Source organism: Netta rufina (assembly GCF_964035555.1).
Source record: "Netta rufina genome assembly, chromosome: 2".
In the NCBI taxonomy this organism is placed as follows: Eukaryota; Metazoa; Chordata; class Aves; order Anseriformes; family Anatidae; genus Netta; species Netta rufina.
In genome coordinates, this window is record NC_140124.1 from 80,990,810 (window position 1) to 81,015,084 (window position 24,275).

Sequence of the window (24,275 nt, forward strand, 5' to 3'; positions counted from 1 at the left end):
ATATATCAAATGCCACTCTTACAGTAAAAGATTAAGTGCGTCAGATCTGCTAAATCAGATTTGATATACTTGTCACATCTCTTATCTGTTATTTGTCTAATTTAAAAATCTAATAAAAAATTTCTAATGGCAATAGCCTGATGAAAAGGTACTCAACAGTTAAAAATGAAATATCAAAAGGCATATTTAATTTGTACTTACACAGCGACATACTTGTCAACCCGAACTTTTCTTCTTTTGTTTAATTTGGGGCACCAGCACCCTGCTTACATTTAAGATGACAAGTGCATTTACATCTAAAAAACATTTGGATATAGTAGATTTTTTTTTTTTTGAGAAATAGGCAATTACTTTTTGACTGAAATGCACAAAATAGTTTGGTTTTAAATCTCTGTAACCCTTTAGATTGCTTCTAACATTTCAAATGAATGGTTTCAGAATTAATCTTACTCGGTTTAGATGATTTTGAATTCTCACAGATCAAACTAGTGATGCCCTGGGTTTAGGAATTGTCTTTCTTTTTGTTCTTAATAAAGCCAAATTCTGCTATTTCATTGCAGGGTTAAACAGAGAGAAAACAGTGGTGTTTTTTGCAGTTCTGTTACATATACAAAATAGATTATCTAACGTTTAAAAAATGTCTTATGCATTGGCAAATAAAGCTGCAAAAGGACTTGTCAGTTATGCTTTTTTTGTTGTTACAAAATGCTTGTTACCTGTTTGTGATGCAGTCGTGGATATATTCCATTAGTTACTTATTTTCATCCAGCTCATGGACTAAAAGCAGAGGGTGCAGGCTGAAGCCTTACGTGCCTTACAGTTTGCCCATTCTTGCACTTTGTGCTTCGTGTTTGTATTTCGTTTTACTGCAGCGTTTAAGTTGCATTTCAGAAAGTACAGGGTGTTCAGGGTCAGTGAGAGTGCCAACATTGGTAACTGAAAAGGGAACTTACCTTTAACTGCTAGCAACTGCAGCAGCAAGTGATTTTTTTTTTTCTTTTTTATCCAGCTGTTAAGTATAGTTGGGTCTTTTTCCTAAGTCCTGGAAGAACTGAGCTGCTGCCAGCTCATCTTGGAAGTGTGAAGGGAAAAAAACAGGGCTGCACAAAAGCATTTGAAAAAAAAAATTGCATATGTAGATATGCTGTGTGTTTGTGAAGAAACTTTTTTGAACACTAATGTTCTTATACACAGTACTTCTTATGTGCTGTTATTGTTATTCTTATGTGCTGTTATGCTGGTTTTGATTCAAACTAACTGCATTTACAACATACATTAATAAACTGATGTTTTATCGTTATAGTGAAGAAATATTAACGATGTTCTGCATCAACAATCAAAATCTTACTAGAATGAGTTGAATTCAAAATCCTTAAATGACATGTCAGCACATATGATACTCCATGTGTTGCATGACTGCTCTTTCTTCATCTGGCATATTACACATAATTCTTGACAGAGTAGAATGGTGTACTAAAACCTCAAAGTCAGCGGTATTCATAGCATACCTGTTAAACTAATTTTGTAAAAAATAATAATAAAATAGAATAATAATTTGCTTCTTGATACATAAGCACAAACTTTAATGCATGTTTCAAAATACCTTCATTTGTGTAATTTCATTTTAACCTCAGATTTTTCTTCAATTTCACTTTCAGACCTTCACTTTTCATTACATTTCTTACTTCTGGCAACAGTGAGATTTCTTTAACATATTACGTTCGTGACTGAATTATTAATATTAAAGGTCATTCTAGCTGGGGAAATGGAGTGGACATCATACCTTCTCAGTCATAGGGAACAGTTACAAAAAGTGAGAACAAAAGAAACATCTGTTTCTCCAGTTTCCTGTAGCTTCTGCCAGGACATTTCTTTGATTTCTAGCTACTATAGAAATCCCAGTATCCATCCTGGATAGACATTTCGTTCTCCACGTCTTCACCTGCTACACAGTGAGTTGCACTTGCATGTAGACTGCATTAGGTATCTTCTTGTGCCTCTGCACACATCTTAAATGAAAATTTTTCTGCTCCTAAAGACTTTTAGTCAAGCTTCTTGTTGGCTGCTCTCAGGAGACTCCTGACTCTAGGTGTGCAGGAATGCAGTAGGACTTCATCTGCAATTTAACAAGGTTACTTCTTATGTTTCGTCATGCTTTGCACATGTCTTTCTTTACTCACAGTTCTGTTTTATAACATTTTCTTCCAGTAAGACTGCTAGTAGTTATGTACTAGACTGTCATCCATTTCTGTCCCAACTTCACTTTGGCTTTACCTGTCAGACCCATTCCTGCAATGTCTTGTGGCATTTCTGTCAGAGCTCAGCTGAAGACTGTGACTTGGGAATCAGGCTCCAAAACCACTTTATCTTTAGAGCTCATGTTTAAAAGTTGGAGAACCTTAATTCTTCTTAGACAAACTGCAAAATTTTGTGGCCAGTAAATCGTATTTTATTTTTAAAGCAGGAGTATTTTGAAAAGAAAAACAGTATAAACATTTTTCACGTGCAAATTTTTAAGGTGTAAGACAGGCTTCATGTATATTGCTTGAGGAACAGAAGGAGCACAAGATTGTATATCAAAAAAGGGATCTTACTGTGATTCTTTGATCAGACTGTAACCTGGTCTTGTAGATTGAGAATTTTCTGTTCATGTAACCTTTTAGTTGATGGTGATAGAAGTCACTGTAAATACCTAAATGAGATGATTGTTATCACAACTTCAGATATGTCAGTGATAGTAACGTCTGATCTGTGCCTTGTTTGAAGTAGAAAACTGGAAATTGGAATCTGTGGTAATGCAGAGAGGAGAAAGACCAAACATCTTTTCTCCTCTTCCACCACCTCCTAGTACATGCACGAATGAGGTGATACCACAAAGGTTTATAATGCCCCAGCCCATTCAACGTAGCATGAGTAATAATAAATCTTGTCATCACAAGAGTGATTCTCAGTCGTCTCAGTCGTCTAACTCCTTGGCATAGTGAATGCTTTCACGTTAACCTGGCATTTGACAGGCAAATGCTTTTTTTTTTTTCTTTTTTTTTTTTTTACACCATTATTCCCTCTATTCTGTTTTCTTAGCTTATGGGCTGCACTAATTATTTTGGCCTGAGATCTAATTTAGCCTTTGCAGACACTTTGATTTTAGTAGAATATGGGGATAGTTTCATCCTATAAATTTAGCATGACCTTCAGTGTTTGCAGAATCCAGACTTCAGATAATAATCTCTTTGTGTCCATTTTCCCATAATATGTCACTGAGTCTTAGAATTCCAACATTCAGCAAATTATGACTGTTTATGTAGACCTGCATTTGACTGAAGAGTTCAAAGCTGTTTTCAATAAGTTGAGCTTATTACCAAACACGGACAGTTACGCATCTTTGTGTAATATAAGCTCTAGAAAGTCTGTATTTTCTATTGAGGGGCAAAAGGACTTTTTCTTTCACCATTGCAACTGTTTGTAACTAGACAGCCAGCTTTCGTTTGTTTTTTTTTCCCTCCAGATTCAAAAACCAACATATTATTTATTATTGACTTGCACGTCTTTGTTGAGAACAGATTTGTGATAGCTAGAACAACTAGATTTTTTCACCTTATTTATACACCTGCCTTCCCAGAAGAGAAGAAAGAAATACGTGTATGCAAAGCCTTGTCTTTGCATAATAACACACTATACTGGAGCTGGCTTTGAACTTCTGAGAGCACCAAAACATTTCCTACTGAAAATCCATCAAGGAAACTGCCTTCTCTGAAGAAAGAGGCATTGTGAAATCAGACAGCTTCCTGAATACTTTCTTTTGGGTTCTGTATCTTCCAATTTTTAGGCATTTTAAATGTTTGGAAGCCAATGTATCAGATACGAGCTATGATCTTCAAAGTGTAATAGGTATTTCTTTGCTAAAAGATATCAAGCATAGTTTAGCTTCATGTGTTTGTAAGCACATTATTTTCACTTTTTAAAGGGAGTTTAGAAGTTAATTTAAGGGATTTTATGTGATTTTTTTCTAATATGAAGGTCAGATATATTTTCAGATATGGTAGGTTGCTTTCATAAGAGCAAACATTTTTGTCAGTTTGATCCCTTTAAAGTCGTCTTTTTCTTTGCTGGTGAAATACTCATCTAAGAGAAGAGGGTCATTTAGATTATCTCCTTTAATTAACCAGTAACTGCTCTTCACATGTTGGTTTTAGAAAATGCTTGACATAATTAAATGAACTAGTAAATATTTCCAAAGCTAGAGCTCTCTTTCTTGGAAAGCATTCTGGGGGCATGAAGAAAACCTGCTGGGAATGGAGGAGAGGATCTTTTGTAGGAAAAGTCAGACCTTTATTCAAATCCAGCTTTTTCCTGGATGCTTCCCCTCCATATCCTTTGGGTAGCCCCATGTCACTGTAACGAGGCAGGAAAAACTTTTGGAGCATGGGCAGGTTGGGTTTGTGGGTTGGGCAAATGACTAATTTTTGGAATGAATGAATGGGAGGGGTGGGAGTGGAAGAAGTTGTCAATATTTCAGGTGGGTTTGGGGGCCATAGCTGAAGACCAGGAAGGTAAGGGAGGTATGATGACTGCTTGTACAAAAAGGCAAAAGCTTAGAACTCCAAGTAAATAATTACTGTTACTCATACTTGTTTTTATTTGATTACGAGTTTGATTATAAGAAAAAAAATAAGATAAAATCTTGCCTTGGTTCTGAATGAGGTGTTTGAATGGGTGTTAGACTGCTCCTTTAATAGTTACCCTTAGAGGCTAGATTTGTATTATTTTCTTGATAATGCTCAATGTAACTTCTGCAATAGTAACTACAGAAGTAACTACTACAACAGTCTGAGGTGTAATGAAACAATCAGAGGGAAAGAAAGCCACATGCAAAAACTGTTTGTAGTCTCAAACTGTATTGGGTTGTCCCAGACTCCTCAGTTAGGCTTTTTACTTTGGGCTTACTCTCATCCTACAAAGATCTCTTTCCTCAGGTGTGCTCACTGTAGATGCTTTGCTATCTCTGCAGTAATATTTAGCAGAGTAATTCTTGCTGCTAAAAAGAGCTTGGGACCATTCTCTTCTTGTATTCTGGAACTATGTGAAAGTCCCTTTGGCAATCTCTAACTGGAATCCAAAGGCATTCCTGCTTGCACTGCCGCTGCTTGGCTATCAGTTAGTCTGTGTGCCATGGTCTTTTGTATTGATGTAACTAATTTTTTACTCTATAGCATTTGGCTATATACATTTCAGAAATGTTAGTGAGATATCTCTTTTCTGCTGTATTATATTTAAATGCATTTGCTCTTTTGGAACAGTTGCATTTTTTCATATTGTATCAGCACACAATTCGATTTCCCATTTTGAGGCTGTCAGTGCTGCAGACAAAATCCTGTTGAAATAAAGACATCTGTTCTGAAAGTTGGGCTCAAGACAGCCTATGCTATAGAAACTAATGCAGTAGAAACTGGGGAACAGTTTAGCAGATCATATGAAGGCCATGCTCACAGTTTTAGACGTGTGTGTGCACGGGAGCACTTTGAAGTGAAGAAGCATTTACAGGTCTCAATATTTGGGAAACTTCGGTGTGTTATTGTTACTCATAGGTGACTGTGGCTCTCATTTCTGTTAATGGCTGATCTGTAGTAGAGGTTTGTGCCTGCTGTTGCTTCTACCTAAGTCATAGTCCTCTAACTGAAATTACAAGGGTTCCGAATTTTGCCTTAAAGTCCCAAGTTAAAAGCTTGCTTTTGTTCTAGGTAAACTAAACTGTGTCAAAACTGCTAGACTTGTCTTAGCAGAGAGCTGCCAGAATGATGACAAACGTTACTCAGTCTTCCTATATGGTTCCTATACATGATACTTGTGCTTAAAGAATAGTTTTGTCATGTTAACCTTTGGCATGTAGGTACTAGTTAAAAACAGTCCACAGCACTGTGCGTTCCCCCCCGATAACGATGCTTAGTGACTTGTCGTGGGGATCCTTCAAGAGCTGTACGGATATATAGTGATGCAGTAGTTCCTATACCACCTGTGCAGATGCAGAGAATCATGTAAAAATATCTGAAAGTTGCCCAAGATGATTCATCAGGGAAGGTCCAAAAGCATTGACGTATTTAGTAAAGATATCGGTCACTTCGTGTTCTGGTTACAGCTTGAAATGCTGCAAATGGGGATTGTGGTCAGTAGTAAAACAAGTACTGAATTCAGGACAAAAAAGGTGTGATAAAGACAAACATTTTCTAATCCCTGAATGTGTACCGTAGCTAAGGATGTTTAGTTCTTAATATTTTAAAAACACGGATGAAAATACAGTCTCCAAAATGTACCTTGTTACTTTTGACAGCTAAATAAGCTAGCAGAGTGGGAAAATAGTTGCCTACTCCAAGCTTCGGTAACACTTTCTGCCCTGGGGTATGTTTTTATGTTAAAAATTTTAGTCTCAGCTTTCTATACAAAAGTTCTATACAAAATTCACCCTAGAGCATATTCTCCGTATAGCCAAGTTATCAAGCCCTTGAACTCTTACTTTTTAAGTGGGAAAATATGATAGACTTCTAACAGTACAGCAGATCTGTTGTAATAAAAAGCATTTCATTAGCTTAAAATTTCTTTACACAACGAATAGCAATTTAAATTTAATGAAACACTTAAACTTTATTGATGTTTGGATGAAATTATAGTGCTGGACTTGTTCAGTGGTTGAAGTAATTCAAAATTATTAAAATCTTTTACTTTGAACTGTGAAAAATCTTAAGCTTTCCAGTTATTGTGGGTCACTCCTGAGTCCGGATAGCTTCCAAATGTTAAATTTGGACTTGAACAATTTTTACGGATCTATTGTTCAGGTCATGCAAAGACATTCTTCATTTCAAACTCTTGCCCTTTTCAAAATGCAGTTTGGATTCAGTGAAACTTGGAAGTGAAAAACTATGGAATAGTAAGTTTGGAAGCCAGGGAGAGTTCTCACCTTCACTCTAATAAATAGGATAAATATGCAATCTCACTAGGTTGCTGTGTGCCTAGCAAATTTTTTTATCTTTTTTTTTTGTTTTCTTTTTCCTTGCAGAGTAGAGGGCAGTGAGTGCTTTTTGTTTGTTCGTTTGTTTGTTTTTTACTGCAGTAATATCTCTAAAAGCTGCTGTGGTATGGTTCCAAGTCACTGCGTATGTAAACACACAGATAAATAACATTCTACACTAAGTCCAGCTTATGGCATTGTTTGGTCATAAATTTAAAGTATACTCTTGTGAGTAGTTGATTTAACGATCCACAGGCCTTTGACTTCAGTAGATGCTGCAGTCTTCAATACCTACATTGGTAGAAGTAAGGACTGTCTGAAAGTCAAAATGATGACTACCTCTTCAGTCATCACAGGTTATCACATCTGTGAAAAAGAAAGTACATTTTACCATAGAAACTGAATCTGAGAATTTTCCTTTGTACATCTTCCAGGGAATACACTAGATCTGTATGCAACCAAAGTCCCTTTCTTCCTTTAGGTCTTTCCCATGACTCTGTACTTCCACCATGCCTGCAGAATATTGCTGCCTATCTATGTTTGCCTGTAAGCTAAAACCCTGGCATTAATTTGGTTGCTGGTTTACTGAATTTAATTAATAAGGACAAATAAAAATCCTGTGTATTGACAAATGCACAGGCAGTTTGGAAGAAAGTATGTAAAAATATTAACAGTCAGTTTTGTGGTTTAGTTCAGTGTGGCAATGGCTTGCATATTTTTGAGTTAACATTCACAGACCTTTGCAGAATTGATATACAAAAGTATGGGGTTGTATGTTATATCCATGCCCCATCATAGAAAAAGTTACTTTGACCTGCCTGTTACAATTTTGCTACAGGTACAATTCAATAGCAATAGTACAATTATTTTTTTTAATTGCTAACAAAACTATGCAGTAAAAGACAGAAAAAAAAAGTATATCTTATTGCTGCTAGTAATCCTGTTTCTCAAAACATCGCTTTTCTTATTTAAAGTCACTTTTTAGAAGTCCATGCTCTACTTTCATTTTCTGTGTTTGCTTTCTGATGTACTTACCAAAGTATATCTGTCTGAAGTCAGTGTAATAAGCATAAGATATATGGATATGTTGATGGGTGATTATTTTTTTTCCTGTAACTTGAAGGTCAGACGGATGCAGGACATAACTGGACACTAAAATTTTAGTGTCTGTATTGTTCCGAGTACTTTGACGTGACATTGGTCTCTTTTGGATCAATCGGCTTCAGTTTTCTGATTTCTTATAATAATAATGTTTGAGTGACAAGCAAAGTAAATTCATAAACATAGTATATCTCTAAACCCATTCTTCGTTTATGAAATTGCTGTCATTTTGCATATGACAGGCTATTATTACAGTAACAGTGACTTCAGGAATTGAGAAGAACACACAGTTTCCTGAGCGAGTCTGTTTTGAAAGGTTTTAATAATTTTAGGTTTTATAAAATCATGAAAGGACACCTTCAGGGTGCCTTAAAAATGATGTGTTTGAAAGAAATAAATGAATATTCTTGCAGACTATGCTTGGTTTGTGCTAATGAAAGGAAATATTGCTTGAGATTTTTGGATTCAACTGTTCTCAGTTTTGATAGAGATGTTGATTTTTAGCATACTTTACGGTTAACAAAATGACTTGCTTTGGCATTGAACTGGTCATCTGGTATCTTAATCGTGCATATAGCTCTTTTTATCTGTGAAACACATCTTCTTAAACTGTTATCTCTCACCACTGCATAAATCCTCCTGCACCGGGACATAGGGTGGCAGTGTGAAGGGTTGGTTTATCTTGCTGGCTTCGACCCCTCACTGACATCTCTTGTCACTGTCACGTTAGCACCCAGGTGTTAACACAAGTATCTGTAGATTGAGAGGTGTGTTTCAGCTTGGCAAGGACCCTTGAACGTGATGAGTTGTAACACAGAGGGTTTTGGAACCCTTTGTCTAAATTGTGAGATGAGAGGGGTGCGATTGGTTTCTTTTTTTCCTAAATGGCTCACTTGTCAAGAATTTTGAAAAGCCTCTAGGTCAACGATGAGCCGGGCACAGCACTGGAAACTGTGAGGGTACCAGGTTTCTAACGAACATAGGTACTAGTTTTAGAAGATGATGATAATTTAGTATGTCCACCGCCCCCCAGATGCTCTGTTCTGCAGTTTCTTGATTTTTCTGAAGTCTGAAAAAAAAAACAAGAGAGAATTTTTAAGCAGCAGTGTAGTTTCCTGGTCAGTTGCTCTAACTTTATTTTATGAGATGTGTTGATGCAGATGGCACTTTTGAAAATGCGTGCAGTGTCTATCAAATCTATATGCTAAGCAGTCTGTGCCCTCTTCTGTACAATATCACGTCTTGTTTCTCTTGCTCACAGACACTGGAAACTTAAGGATGTTCTGCAGACAGGAAACACCCATTCACTTTCCACATGGTCAAATGTCATTTTCTTGGACAGAAGCATCTCAGTCTTGCCTTACAAACTGCTGAAATCACTGGGAACCTAGTCATACCAGGGATGTGCGTTCTGCTGATTTTTCATCACCTTACATATTAGTTATTAATACTCTCTGCTTTATCAAAAGAAAAGGCTCCAGCACTTAAAGAAACACACTGTTCTTTGGGTGGAAATCTAGTGATAATAGGACTTACATACATAATGCAATGTGTTGAAAATGATAGAGAGGCATAGGGAGGGAATTTGTGTAAAAGTTAAGATTTTTTTCTTGTGGAGAATAAAACTGTATTTGCTTAAGAAGATGTCCTATATCTCTAATGGATTGCTAATAGAAGAAGTTCAGATAATGCTGAGGCGTGATTAGATGTATTTATATAAAGAAGGAGGGTTTGTTATATTTAAGAAACTTGTACGTGAATTTCATTCTTCAGAGCCTATTTTTCCCACTCAGGGAGAACAATGGTTTTGTTTTGGGTAGCTTATGTCATGTTGTAGTTGGGTGAGATGTCTTCTCTCACAGCACAATTTTTTCATCTACCTCAAACGAGCTACTTTAAAATATCTGATGCTTTGATTATTTTATACCGTTGAGTTTCCTCTTAAATCACACAGCCACTTATATTCAGACAAAAAAAGACCTAACAACCCCAGCACTTACTACTGAAGTAGATGCAGTAAGATTTATTTATTTATTTATTTATTTATTTATTTATTTATTTGATGGGCTGCTAAATCTGTATGGGAACACACTGTTGGCTGTGAAGTGTTTGTATTCTTATTCGGTATCAAGGTTATGTTCATGAGTTAATTGCCTGGTGCATACCAGGCAATGTTGTTAATAGCTAAATGACAACAAAAAGTCAAGTTTCCATGGGTCATGTATCTCAAGCACTGTGCTCTGCTAAGGATTATTGATATATTTGTTCACAGGAGGGATTTGGGTGAACTGATGCCTGTGTATGTTTTTGATGATGATGTGTGGATAGCTATAAGCTCCAAATTAAGTTGTTGGTGTTCTGTTATTGTTTTTTAATTAGTGCATAGGCATTTTGTTTGGTGTAGAGCTTTTTGATTGTTTCTGTTGTATGTCTTTTGCCATTTATATCTCTTATTGCCTGATTAATGGGTTGAAATTTGGTTTATTCTGCAATAATTAAAGTAATTTGAAAGTCTTTGTGTTTCAGTTCTGAGTGTGGTATGTAGCATCCTTAGCTCATGACCTTCAGGTCTGGGTTGGTAAAATGCCCTTTACATTTTATGTTACTGTGTCTGGTAAAAGAAATGAAAGTAAATCCATCTCCTAACAAAATCTGTTAACAAAATTTTGACATATTGAACTGGCCTTCAGCTACCTGCACATCTTTTAAGCATTAGATGCTAGCAAAGATCTCTTCTTCCCAAGTGAAGCACTATTAGACTCTATTTCCTGTTGTAGCCTTTGGCCTTTACAGGCTTTTCTGCTTACCTTTTGAATAATAAAGCAGACTATATTCTCTCCCAGGAAGCAGTGGATTTTAGTGTGAGCAGTAAGGATTGGAAAGCAGCAAATATGTTCAATTGCAGGCTTCTTCAGCTGTCCCTCGGATCCAGGTTTGATGCAGTAGCAGAAAGTTCACAATGTCAGCAGCAGCTTTTTTAAAAACATCTTAGTTTGGGCTATGCACAAGGGCTCAGTATAATTCTCTCAGCGTCCTCTTCTTGTAGACTGAAGCCTATGCGTAGATGAAGATATTAATCACAGCATTGGCAGTCTTTAGAGCTCTTGCTACTCCCAGCCAGCTGAAACACAGAAACTTTCAGGTTCTTTGAATATTATGACATAACTTCTGTTGTTTGAATTAAAATAGTTCAAAAAGTACAAGTAATGTAAGACTTGAAAGCCTTCATGTTTAATGTTTTTGGAAAGTAGTTTTGTGGCTACCTGTATCAAGTCTTTCAAGTGACATTCACTGCTACAACAAGATAGTGTCATGGCTGAAAATAAGAACAAGGCAAGTAATTCAAAAATGCAGTGCTCTGGCCTTCAGTTCTCAAAGTATTTGGCCAGACTGACTCTCAGCAATTAGATTTTGCCCTGTCTTGTGTCAGAACTGTGCTTTTAAAAGCATTTTCCTAGATAGATCACAAGTAATTCTTAATTCATTAAACTTCAATTTTTAATAGCTATTTTTAGGTCAGTTTTAGTTCTTCCCACTTTTCCTACAATTCCTAATGTGTTGTATGTTTGTGATAAGCATAGAATCATCCAGGTTGGAGAAGACCTCTAAGATCATCATAAGTTGTAAATCTAGACGTTTCTTGAAGACCTCCAGGGATGGTGACCTATGCAGAGGAGAATTTCAAGTAAACATTAATCCTATTCACCGTTTAATTAGAATGGAGCTCCTATGAACAATAGGTTTATCAAAACATTTTCAGTCTTACCAAGAAAGAGCTGCTAATGAACTATTTATAGCAGCTTGTATCTATTTTTGTCAGTAGTCTAAGGACTGACTTAGGACAAACGGGTTAAAAAAACAGGAAATGTGGTTAAGTAAGCGGGTAATCTCTCCAGAGAGTTTCCAGTTTGCCTACACGTTCACATTTTCTTCTGAATACACTCTCAAAACAACACCAAGTACAGTACCTTGAAATCCATCTCTGCTTAAAGGAGGGAATGTTTCCAGCAATAGCAGGAAGTGGCCTAGAGAAAAGTTTTACAATCTTTGTTAAATTCAAATGAGGCTCTGGAGTCACTGTCTGTGTTTTTCTCGGCTTTAATAACATTGGAGCACTTCTATTGCATTTCGGTTGGTTTGGGTGTTATGAAATGAATCCATAAAAGTCTTTGAACACTGTCATTGTAACCTCACTTCTAGATTCCTTTTAAAATAGTGACTTTCCTCCAACTTTACCTTTTTCTTTTACATGGGATTGTGCTTGTTAGTTAATATACTATGCACATATTTTTGGTATTAGATATAAAATCATGTTTGGAGGTAGCAAAAGTAGTTTTATGAATCAGACTGGGTAAGTCTTACCGTGAAGCAGAAAATGTATCGAACATGATAATGACATCCATATAATTCCCAAAGAGGTATTGTTTGTGTTTCTTTTTTTGAGGAGAGCAGAAGCAATAACATGCAAGTGAAAGCCATTCTTTGCTCTGCTCCTTATTTGTGTTTTTTTTTTTTTTTTTTGAATGGAACTAATTATTAGGTTTTTGTTTGTTTGTTTAATTTATTTGTGAGTCAAAAGGAAGAGTGAGTATAATAAATGAAGCAGCTTTAGTTGCGGTAAAGTCTGTGACCTGATGGAGTTCTTCTGTTTTTAGAATTACTGTCAGACATCAGTGTCCTGCTGTTGGGATCCTGCAGTGTACTAGAAATGTTTTTTATGCAGGGAAAACAACAAAGTGTGATGATAAATTTATAGTAATTAGAAAGAAACAGGCTTGTCTAGCTACTTTAATTTAGAAAACAGGCCACTGGAAGTAACAGTATTTGAAGCTGATTTCCTATCAACTGTCTTTGAAGGCAGAAACCTGTGTGCTGTTGTAAAGAGTAAAGGTGAGCTGCTTTGTTTTGTCCATGGGGAAATTCCAAGTCACGTATCTACTTTTTTTTTCTTTCTTTTTAACATCTGCAGGGTGTTGGGTTAGATGATAACACTGTGTGGGTGGGGACACTTCAGTAAAACAGCATGACATACTCACATACAAGTGCTATAGTTCATGAAAGACTCATGTCTGCAAACAAGTTAGGTTTCTTTCTATTCCACAGTTAGGAGACTATCTTGAAAGGTACTGGCTTCTTGGAAATTAAAATATTAATTTTCTAAATGAGGTATTGTATTCACCGCAGTAATTGGAAATAGTAGCTAGCTATTAAAATTATTTTCCAGAAATAATAAACCAGTTAGGGCATTTGCTAATGAGGCGAGTAGAGTTTGTTGTTCTAGAAACTTAAAAAGTTTTTGGCTGTAATGGAATTTTAATTCTTTCAGTTAATAGTATGTTTGAATTAAACAGACTGTCAAATTTTCTCTGATCGTAAATATTAGATTTCTAAATAGTTTGGGGGGAAAACACCTTGATTCAAATGCATTTTGTATAGAATAAATCATAAAATGATTTTTGCTACGCAGCCTTGGTATAGAATCTCTAGCTCATCTCTGAAATATTTTGTGTGTAAGGTGTGTTATAAACCAGGTTTATTCAGAATGCTGCACGCTAAAAAAAGTTTTGTCATTCGTTTTTCTTTCCACTTTTCTTCTGTGCTACCTCTCGTTTGATTCATAGAATAAAGTAGTTGATGGTTAGAGCTTCGATCTGCTCAAGGTGCCAGGCAGTCGGCTGTAAGTTAGGGAAGCCTACAGCTGTTCTGTAGCTCTCTTAAGGTTTGTGTACCAAGTCATGTTTGCACTGATTTATTTTTTTTAAATCCTTCTAGCAACTTCTGCATGCAGACACCAACCTCTTTGCTGACCTGCTGTGACCTCAGATGGTGTTTCACTTTTTAATGCCTCTTCCCCCTCCCACCCATTCTGTCTTACCTGTTTATATTTTTAGTTTTTTAAGAAGAGGTTACTTGCTTTGAGTCGGAAGTTATGGGTTAGGTTGGGTTGGAAAGTGAAATTCTGTGGTGTGTGCTGGGCAATCGGGCACCGGGCTTTGTCGGGAGGCTTCCATTGAATCGTCCAGTTCCCAAGAAGGCTCCTCCAGGCAGGACAGTTATTGCTTGGCATGTTGCAAAGTGTGATCTGGGGTTCCAAGAACCGCCAAAATACAAACAGGCTGTGATCCTACAGGGTAGGGTATCCTGCTAGCCCTTATTGCTGTTTTTGTAACACGATGTTTCTTGGAGGGAAAAAAAAACACGTCCTAACCACACTGGAAATGATGCTAGAGTAACTGCAGTTAAAGCAGTTGTTAAATAATATTGCTGTTGCCTCAGCTACAGCACAGCCAGAATCTAGAGGAAATTCAACAGTTAAAATCAGACTGTTTAAAGAAGTTACATGGCTTTGTGGATGCCATTGATGAGTTTCTTTTTTAATGTGCACTGCGCAGCACTGATTAACGACTTGCAAAAGATGTGTGCAGGTTTTTTTTTTTTTTTCCAGCAGTTTCGTATAGCAAAGTAAAAAAACTTAGAGAAGAGCTGCAGGAGTTTAACTGACAGTTCAAAACACTGTGTGACAGCTGGAAAGTACTACATTTCTGAAGCTTGGAGATGAACATTTCTAATATCGATTCAATTAAATCTGTCAATAGGATATAATGTAATTAAGAATATATATTAAGGTATTTAAAAAGCGGGTATCTTCCTTAAAACAGAGCAGATGAAATCATTTTTTTTTTCATTTATCCTCCTTTATGTGTTGTTATTTCTATATTCACTGTCAGCAGAGCAAACGAAACATCAAATATTAAGTGCAGCTAGGTATGAAAACCATTCGTGTCTCTGGATCACCATAGTCTGTCTCATGTTACTTTTAAGGAAAGTTTTTATCAAGAAGTAATCAGGCAAAAAAAAAAAAGTTTCAGACTGATTGACTGTCACTGGCATAACTCACTGAACGGAACAATAAATTGTACAAACATTGCATACAACTGGATGAGCTTAAAAGTTGAAATTTCAGACTCTCGGGCATCAATTTTCCTAGCTCGACCAAGTCATGCTCAAGCCTCAAGGCCAGCAAATTCAGTGCTTGCTTTTCAGAGGCACTAAGAATTGCTCCCCTCAGCAGCAATTGCTTGCCGAAGCAAGTACTGGCCTCCTACAGAGGCCAAAAAGCTCCCTGTTGCTCCCTCAGTTGGTGGCTCTGTGCCTGCCGAAGGCTCATTTTTGTTTCAGTCCCTCAGAGTTTAGGTCAAGTCGCACTTGAAACAGGGATGGTCACTTGGTCAGTGTGTGAAGAACCGTGCTTTTCCTCTTTGGTGAAAACTTTGCTTTTCAAAAAAAAAAAAAAAAAGGCTAAAATTGAGTGACAGCTGTTGAACTGTAGAGCGTCTAGTTAGTTAATGGCTTTTCTAGCTCCTCCACAGAAGAGCTGCAACTTTTAATGCTCCTGCCTGGTTTTATTTGACTGTGAGTTGACCTTGGACCCTTCTTTCTTTCTGTCCCTTGTATCCTCTAATCCTCATCACTTGTGCGGCTTATTGACAGTGAATTGAGGTAACTGCTGACACCATCCACTTTTTCTAAACAGTTGTATGCTTTTATCCCGCCCTCCTCCTTTTCACACAATCGGCAGGCTGAAAGGATTGTTTAGCAAGAAACAGCAGCGAAATTAGCTTCCCAGGCCTCCTAGGTCTGTCCATTTCAAATGAGACCCCAATTTCACAAGAGTTTAAAATATGTCAAACCCAAGCTGCTGGGGATAACATTTCCTGTGTGTTTGTGTTGTCCTAGCAGAACTACTACTCATTCTTTGAACTTGTGTTTTCTACTCTGCAGAATAGGTTACAAAAAAAAAAAAAAAAAAGTTTACTCATATCCTCTTTTCTTACTCTTGAATGACTGGGATCATTTGAAAAACTTTGTTGGCTTCGGAAAAAAATTCATCCTGTTGAGTTCAGTTGTAGCATGTGTAAGTTTTGTTCTATTTGTGCCTGCAAGTTTTTGTAGCTTCTTTGCATCTTAGAATTACACATACGGTATTGCAGTTCCAACTTCTGCATGCTTATTCAGTCACTTCGGAGGTTTCCTAGTAGAATGCTGTCATCTATGTACTTGGGGGAAACATAGCTCTTAGAACCACATGTGGGACAACTGGTAGCACTACCCCCTCCGAACATCTCCTGAATGACTCCTGCATTGTCAGGCTACGAGATCAGTTTCTGCTAATCCTCAGAACCACAAATCTTTTTCCGTTCTCCTTTTCCCATAGTTCACACAGTCATCCTTGCTACGGCTTTGTAGTATCGTTAAAATTGCTCGTAGATGTAGACTTTCTGACGGATTTCATTTGTAAAAATGTTAATAGGTGGTATAGACTGGAAATTAAATTTAATGGATAATCTTGCTAGATTTTTTTTTTACCGTTAAAAAGTACAGTGGAGGGCCCAAATTGGAAGATGCTATTTTAAAGTTTCTGTCAGCCATTGTGATAGTTGATGGCTGAAACTGTCCTTCATTTATATGTCTCAAGTCTTCCCATCCATTTTCTTTAGAGCGTTCGTGGGGCTTTGTTAGTGGAAGCTAGAATTCCAGTAAGTCAGATTCTTTGGTGTTAAGAATAGAGTGGGAGTGGAATGCATTTATGCTGTAACAAAATAATAACATTTTCTTGAGAGAAATTGCAAGGGCTTGTTGAGACTTTCTTTAACACGTTTCTGTCAGAAGCTATGGAAAGGTATTGTATTTGCGCTTCAATATGCTAAATAAGAGGTATTTTAGACTTAAGAATGTTATGTTTCACTTGATTAGCCTAATAGTTGCAACCTACAGTTATATGCTGCATTAGCTTTCAGTGCTGTATAATAGGACTGGCAGCATGGTGTCCCAAAAACTGTAATTGCGTGGGCTGCTGAACAGTTGTAGAGAAAGCTGCACAAAAATTCTATTCTAGACAGAATTTTTTCATTTTGAAATGAATTTCACAACAAATTCACAGTTGGATGCCACTGCTTGTATTTCCACTGAATCATACTCCAGAAAAGTAATACTTTGCTTCAACAAAGCCTGCCACAAACAGTGCAGTGATATAAATCAGAAATTGGATATTTTTTAATTGTAGTTGTTCAAAATATAGTATAGTCATTAACTATGCCTGCAGGTCCTGACATTCAGATATGCTTGGCTTTGTCTCCACATGCAAAAACTAAAATCCTTCATAGAAAAAGAAGAGAAGGGCTGGGGGGGGGAAATACCCTTTTTACCTTTTTTATGTACTGTTCATGATAGGAAACTGACTCCCAGGCAGCAATGGTTTTCACACCACTACATATTCAACAGCAGTGTGAGATCAAACCTGTTACATGGTTACTTTTAATTTCCAGCCTAAATTTACTGATGGACAATTAATTTCTATCTTTCTTTGGTGTGCCAATATTGTTCTTAAGCTCAACTAGTTCTCTCTTTTCTCCCTGACTGCCTCTACTTACTGGCCTTTTTGGAGCGCAGTTGCATCCTCTCTCCACCTTTGGTTAGTTTAGCTTACCAAGTCAAGGTCTTTCAGACTCTTAGATGCTGTAATTAAGGCAACTAGAGTTTTATATGCGTGGACTGCCTCTAAGCTGCATAGCTTTGCTACTAATATTAGCTCAGTTTGTGCTGAATTCTTTGGTGTTAAATTGCAAAGCCTAAGAAACTGAGGAAATATTTGAGCTTGTGCTGAGTCCTCTGATTCTGCAGTCATAACAGAACCACAGGAACATTAGTGCTAGCTGCTGGAATTGCAGCAAAGAAACGGTCTCCTGTAAGCTCTTATGGGCAAGGGTGCAAGGTGAAAATGGTCATTTATGTGGTCTGTCTTAGGCAGTGGTGCTTAAAACCTGGTGCTGATTTTGCTGACATTAGTATTTCATGTTCGTTCAAAGTGACATTACCTGGTTGTAAACCCTAACCAAGTGGCTGTATTTTTTAAGAATTTTGTCATGGAAGGTTTCTTCAGACAGAGGTGATAGGCAACCTTTTTTTATTATCACAGCCAAAAGCAGCTTAATTTGGATGCTCTTACAGCAGTAGCAGACAGAATTAGCAGCTCCTGTGCTGAACCAACCTGTTTAAAAGCACCTGAAGAGACACGCTATCTCAGGAGCTCTGGTGGGATGGGTGGAAGATGAGGAATCTTCCGTCAAACCACATCACTCTATCATACAACCCACCTAGGTCAGCCTGTATGCATCCCAGCATTTCACTCACCTCCCAAATAACGCTTCTTCCCAGCTCAGCCAGCTGGCCTCCTCTTTTTAGGGCAGACGCCTGCCCTCTCTGTTTATAACTTTGACTGATTAATGAACATGCTCTGACAGTGCTCAAGCATCCATAAGGGACCATATAAGTCCTAACGTTGCATGGCATTTGTGCAAACGTAAAAGCACACAGTTTCCACATGAAAGATCCTCCTGTCACAAGATGAGGCCAGTAGACAGCCAAGAGCTGAATACCGCATAGGTTTGCAGACTGAAATCAACGCTTTGCACCCTGAGGTTAACTGTAAACCAGCTCCCAAATCTGCCCTGTACCTCTTGATGTGATTTGCATACCACCGTTTGGTGCCTTGTCAAGGTCTATATGACTGTGGGAGGTGGTACAAATTTTGTCCTCTGTGATATGAAGCCCGGGGGGGGGGGGATTTAAACTGGGGCAGAGTGAGGCAGGAGGAGAGCAGCAGAAGAGGAAAAAGGAAGGGGGTGTTGCATTTCCACACATACCTGTGATCTTTTGGTGTGGTTCGAGTTCTGGTGTGTAGCATCCTTACTTTGTTTTGCAGGTTACAGAGGAGAGAGAAAAAAAAAAAAAAAAGTTTCATAAAATTTCTGATATTGCTCTATTCCTCCCTCCCTTCCTTCCTTGTTGCAAAAAAATCACTAAGATAACAAGAAATTATATGCTTGCATACTAGTATACTATTTTGTTTGATTTGTTGTTGGTCTAGTTTAAATGGAAAGAATGACAAATTTTTCAAGGAAAAGAATAAAGATAACAACAAAAGGTATTAGAGATGTTTTGGAATATATCTGAAATGCTTGTTTTATTCTTTACCTTTTTCATTAATTTGCATTTCTTCCAAAGTGAAAATAGAACATTATTTCTGTAAAGATCATTATTCTTTTGTATGTTTAGAAACCAAAGTGCTTTTAGTGAGAGCTGTTAAGTCATCTTTGACGTGTGCCTCTTCACCATGAACTTCTGAAACGGAGATGGCCTGTGCACGGGTTTGGGTGCAGAGCTTAGCGACATCCTGGCTACGTGTTGGAAAGGGCTCCTTGTTCAGCATCTCTCCCTCCACTTTCCCCTAAATGCCCTTGTTTTCCCCCAGGAGACCTGCGGGGGTGCTTCAGGAGGCACCCTTCAATCTGAACGCTAGGCCGCACCATGTCACACGGCATAGACGTAGGCAAAAATGTGTTTGTATCTCATGCAGGGGGACCCCGTCTTCCTTTTGTCCTACTCTCATAAAGTTTTTGTCCATAAGGATTGTCTAGGAAAGAGCAAGTATCTCCTTTTTAGATCTTGGGGTAGGCTGTGGGAACAGCGTTCACTTCATAAAGCAAATTTAACCACAGCTGAGATGGCAGTTGCAAGACATTGCTGTCTCTATTCACGACACTATTCACTACCGTATCTTAGATCTTCCAGATCCTTCCTGTCCAGTCCTCTGAAGTTATTCCAGATCCACAGCAGTGCAGGGGACTGAGAGCCTGTCCTAACTGTAAAACATACCCTGCTGAATGTCCTTCTGTTTAGGGCATAGTATAAATTGACAATTATTTCACTTGCTTGGTAAATAAAGTGCTTGCTTAACTTCTTCACCTTCCCCAGGAGGAAATTTTTACTAAGACATGACATCTCCGTATAAATTGTCATGAGTAATACCTTCTGAACCACTTTCAGAGAAACAAGAATCCTTGCTATTTCCATCTATAATAATAATATACAGTTAGATAAGCTGATAAAGTAGCAAGGCCTTCTTGAAGGCTGTGGTATATAAGCGTTCCCTTGTATTCTCTGTTTCCTTATAACTTACCAAGTTGTAGTGCTTGTTCTGTGCCATGGTAAGTGCATTCCAGCAAGACATCCTGAAGTGTTTTTTTGTTTGTTTGTTTTGTTTTTTTTTTTTGTTTTTTTATGCGAAGTTTTTATTAAATGGCAAAGCTGGTAAAATTGGGTTGCCAGAGAAGAATACTGAAACAGGAACCTGCTGGCTTTTTTAACCTTTTGCTGTAAGGAAATGTGCCTTTCTCCATTTGATTTGAAAAAGGAAATAGACTGGTGGTGTGGCTATGGAACTTTCTCTTTCTGCCTCTGATTGCAAAAGTGCTAGTGAAAGAAATGAAAAGAAAAAGTACAGTATTGAACTGTAGAATACTATGGCCTTGTTGAGATGATAGAATGAAAGTAATTAATTACCCTTTTTTGTTTTCTTTCAGGTGTCAGAAACTATTTGAAAGAAGCATTAGTGAATATCATTGCTGTGCATGCAGAGGTGAGAAAACTTCAGATTGTTCAATGCTTACATTCAAATGAATAATTTCAGTGTATTTTGCTCAGTAAATTCTGGCTTTCATACCCCTGAAAACTGTAGCTCTGTTGAAGTGTGTTCATTATAGATGTTGGTGCTTTGGGTTAGGTTTAGCCAACCAAGTATGAAACTGCTAACTTTTTTAAAGGCAGAAAGAGATGAACGGTTCCTGTTTATCCTCAGTAACACTTTGTTACATGTTTTGGAGTGCCTTTTTCTTTCCACTGTCTGATGAAAAAGAAAGCCAAAGACTAAAGCTGAATTCTTCCCTTTCCTTACAAAGTGGGGGGAGGGAGGGGGAAGCAAGATGATGATGATGCTCACTTTCTCTGATTAACTTTATTTTCCACAGCATATAGAAACAAGCTTGTGCTCAACTTTATTTAAAACAAATATTTGATATATGCCCTTTATAGTGAAAAGGCAATATATATATCATATTCTTCTACATAGGATAAAAAATGAAAAGCTAAACACAGAATTTTTTGTAGTTTCTATATGGCACAAATAGCATTTGAAATACTTAGGTAGGCAATGGCTTATGACAGAGAGTCTATATTAAAATTTAAGTATTATTAAAATTAACAGCTTACAGAGCTACAGTTATTTGGCCTCTTGTGGTAATATACAGGAATTTTCTATAGTACTTTAAATTACAACTAGCTCTACAAGTTCCTTCCTTCTGAGTACTGAGAGTGTTATCAGATTACTATTGCTCCTGGTGTATATGCTGGTAATAGTATTACTCTTATCTTTGTATTATCAGAAATACCTTTCAAAATATCACTAGTATAGCTGCTCTACGTATTAACATCTATTTATTAATCTATTTAAAGCCTGATAAGATTCATCTGAGGTTCCTTTTTATTTTACTCCTCCATGAATTACAAAGCTTCATATAAATCAAAATGTAGTATCTTCAAAAAAAGTTGTTCTATCAGTTGCAATGTTACTGTTTGGATTTCAATATATGCTTACAGCAGTTTTCACACTAGCATTGATTATTTTACCAAATTCTTCAGAATGAGGGAGTACACAAAACTAGATACCAACATGACATTCGTTTGTTTTTGCAGTTTTTCAGTGTAGTTGAAATTAATAAAAATGAAAACGAGGGCTTGGGCATTAAAAGATTCAAAGGCATTTTTGACTTCTTTAGCTAATCCTGATAAAAGGCATACTTATTAAAATTCTCCTGCAGAAAGGTGCACTAGCTTCTGACTTCATTGAGACTGATACTAATTTTGGCCCAAATAGCGTGTTGCGTCATGAATTTTTACATGTGAAATATTGCAGAAATGTGAAAATGTGTCAAGACGAAACTCCCATTTGCACTGTTTTCTGCTGAAATTCTCTAAGCTGGGTCAGATTTAAGTTTAGTTAGCAAAGCTGCAAGTTTCTGTAGTTTGAAACAGCAAAAATTATCAATCAGCTGAACAATGAACATGGAAAGAAAACTACCTTTGAATTCAAATTCAACTGAAATCAAAATAAGGGCATCGTATTGCAAATTTGTGATGATTCACCATTGCTGAGAACTTTTTTTTCTTGGATTCTGTATAGTAACATCAAGAGTGCTTGTTATGGGCACAAATACTCTTTTCTCAGTAGAAGATTTTTTGTGTGTTCCTGGTATGTTTGTGTTGAATTGCTCAGCAATATTTGCTGCTGAATAAGATGACCCATGCATAAATTACTTTTTCTTTACTGTAAAGCTAAGTATGTCAGTTACATAGCTTTTGTGGGTCAAAACAGTCAAAGTACATGCAAAGGCTGCATGTTCGAATTGTCAATGATAAAAACTGATAGCTGGCATGTACCTATGTGGTCAGTGTACTTAGTCTGTGATGCAAATTTGCCTGTTTGAATGGTCAGCTTTATGGGATCCCTGATTATAATTCATTTCTTCAAGCACTGGAATGTGGGTAAGAATCCTACATTCATTTTTGTTCCCTTTAATTTATTTTTACGTACATGTATGAGTATCTTCTGTTATCTCTATCTACTTTTCCTTGTCAGACTCTATTCTAGCAAAATTTCAACTACTTAATTCTCTAGGTCATTTTAAAGAGGAAATCAGGGGAAACATTTTTTACAAACTCTATCCAGTTCATTTTCCTTCTTGCACCACTCTAGTCACATTATCTTCAGTTCCTTGTGTCATCTTTTTTCCCCAACCTCATGCAGTTTTAGTGCAGCTTTATCATCACCTTTAAGTCATGACACGGTTTTGATCTGTCTAACCTATAGTCTCACTTCCTCCTATATCCAGCCTCTCGGTCTGCATTTTCCCCAATTCTGTGTAGAACACCATACTTTATTTTTTTTCAATTCACCAACAGTTTCTCACTTCCTTAAAGTGAGCTTTAGGGAAGACTGGTTACTTCATGCTTTCCTTTAGGCATAGATCTAATGTTTAATTCTGTGGTGGTGGTAGGTCGCAGTTGCTGCTCTGAATCTCAGATGGAGGATGTGACCACTTTGAACAGTTGTACAAATAAACAGTTTAAAAACTAGTCTTGATGCATGGAAAAAACAGTAAGATGTAATGTAATGTAATGTAATGTAAAGCCCAGGAGCTAACAAATTGCAGTAAGGGAAAAATCTAAATGAAAATCCATTATGCCACCATAGTCTCAAACCCTTTTTAAGACTCTTCTCCACAGAAAGCATAAAGACACTTGCCGTTTGACAGTGATGAGGCAAGTGTGCAGCAGAGCCTCTGCCACATATGAAAGGTTCTAAAAGAAATTGCAAAATGCTTGGGTAAAATGTGGCTGAATGCATAATTAGGTCAGTCAGTGACATAATCCTGAATTTAAAAGGTGCTATCCACAAAACAACAGTTTATGTACAGCCACCTGACCACCTGCACACATCAGGCGAGAGCAGATACTTTTCTTTTAGGCATTGCAAGAAAGCTGTAAGCATCACATGTCGGGTAGCAAGCACTGTGGTTAGCAGAGGTGATTGGCCAAAGCACAGGGCAAGCGTCAAAGGATTCTTCAGGTTCCAGCTGCCATGAATTTCTTTGTCCATTGTTAAAAATACAATGGCCCTTTCAATCAAAGCGTTTAATGCTTTTTACCAAAATGTTACTTTATAAAATACTTATGTCAATATATAGGCATTGTGCTCATGATTCTTATTTTATAAAAATCAGGTGTTCACCATTTCCAAAGACCTAGTTCCTCGGGTAATGTCAAGGATTGTGGAAGCAGTCTCTGAAGAATTGAGTCGACTGATGCAGTGTGTTTCATCCTTCAGCAGAAATGGAGCTTTACAGGTAGATGAATCATTTGTACTGTCAAACATCTGAGTTTATAAAACTTAGAATAACAGAGAGGTATAACGTGTATTTGTTAGATTTACTATAGCAGTGAAAACAAGGAGGTTAAAAGGATTAGTATACAACCTCTTTCTCATATTTATGGATGAATACCCTTTGGGATACTAGTCCTTGGGTTGATCATATTTTAGCGTTGTCGTTGTGTAAGTGCATAAAAGGTTACCCTTATCCTATGAGTTAAAAAGCATCATAGAATCATAAAACAGTTTGGTTAGGAAGGGTCCTTTAAAGATGATCTAGTTCTAACTAGATGAGCAGGGACATCAATCATTAAATAAGGTTGCCTAAACCATCACAACGGTATCTGTTTA

General features: G+C 37.1%; 1 protein-coding gene across 2 annotated transcripts in view; it reads left to right on the forward strand.

The window, feature by feature from the left end:
* EXOC2 (exocyst complex component 2) overlaps positions 1-24,275 on the forward strand; it is a 131,944-nt gene that overhangs the window by 99,689 nt on the left and 7,980 nt on the right. For both annotated transcript variants that reach the window (XM_084281499.1, XM_084281500.1), the window contains 2 exons: positions 20,524-20,579; positions 23,779-23,901. In XM_084281499.1, the coding sequence (XP_084137625.1) occupies positions 20,524-20,579; positions 23,779-23,901 (179 nt within the window). The remainder of the gene's footprint in view (positions 1-20,523; positions 20,580-23,778; positions 23,902-24,275) is intronic.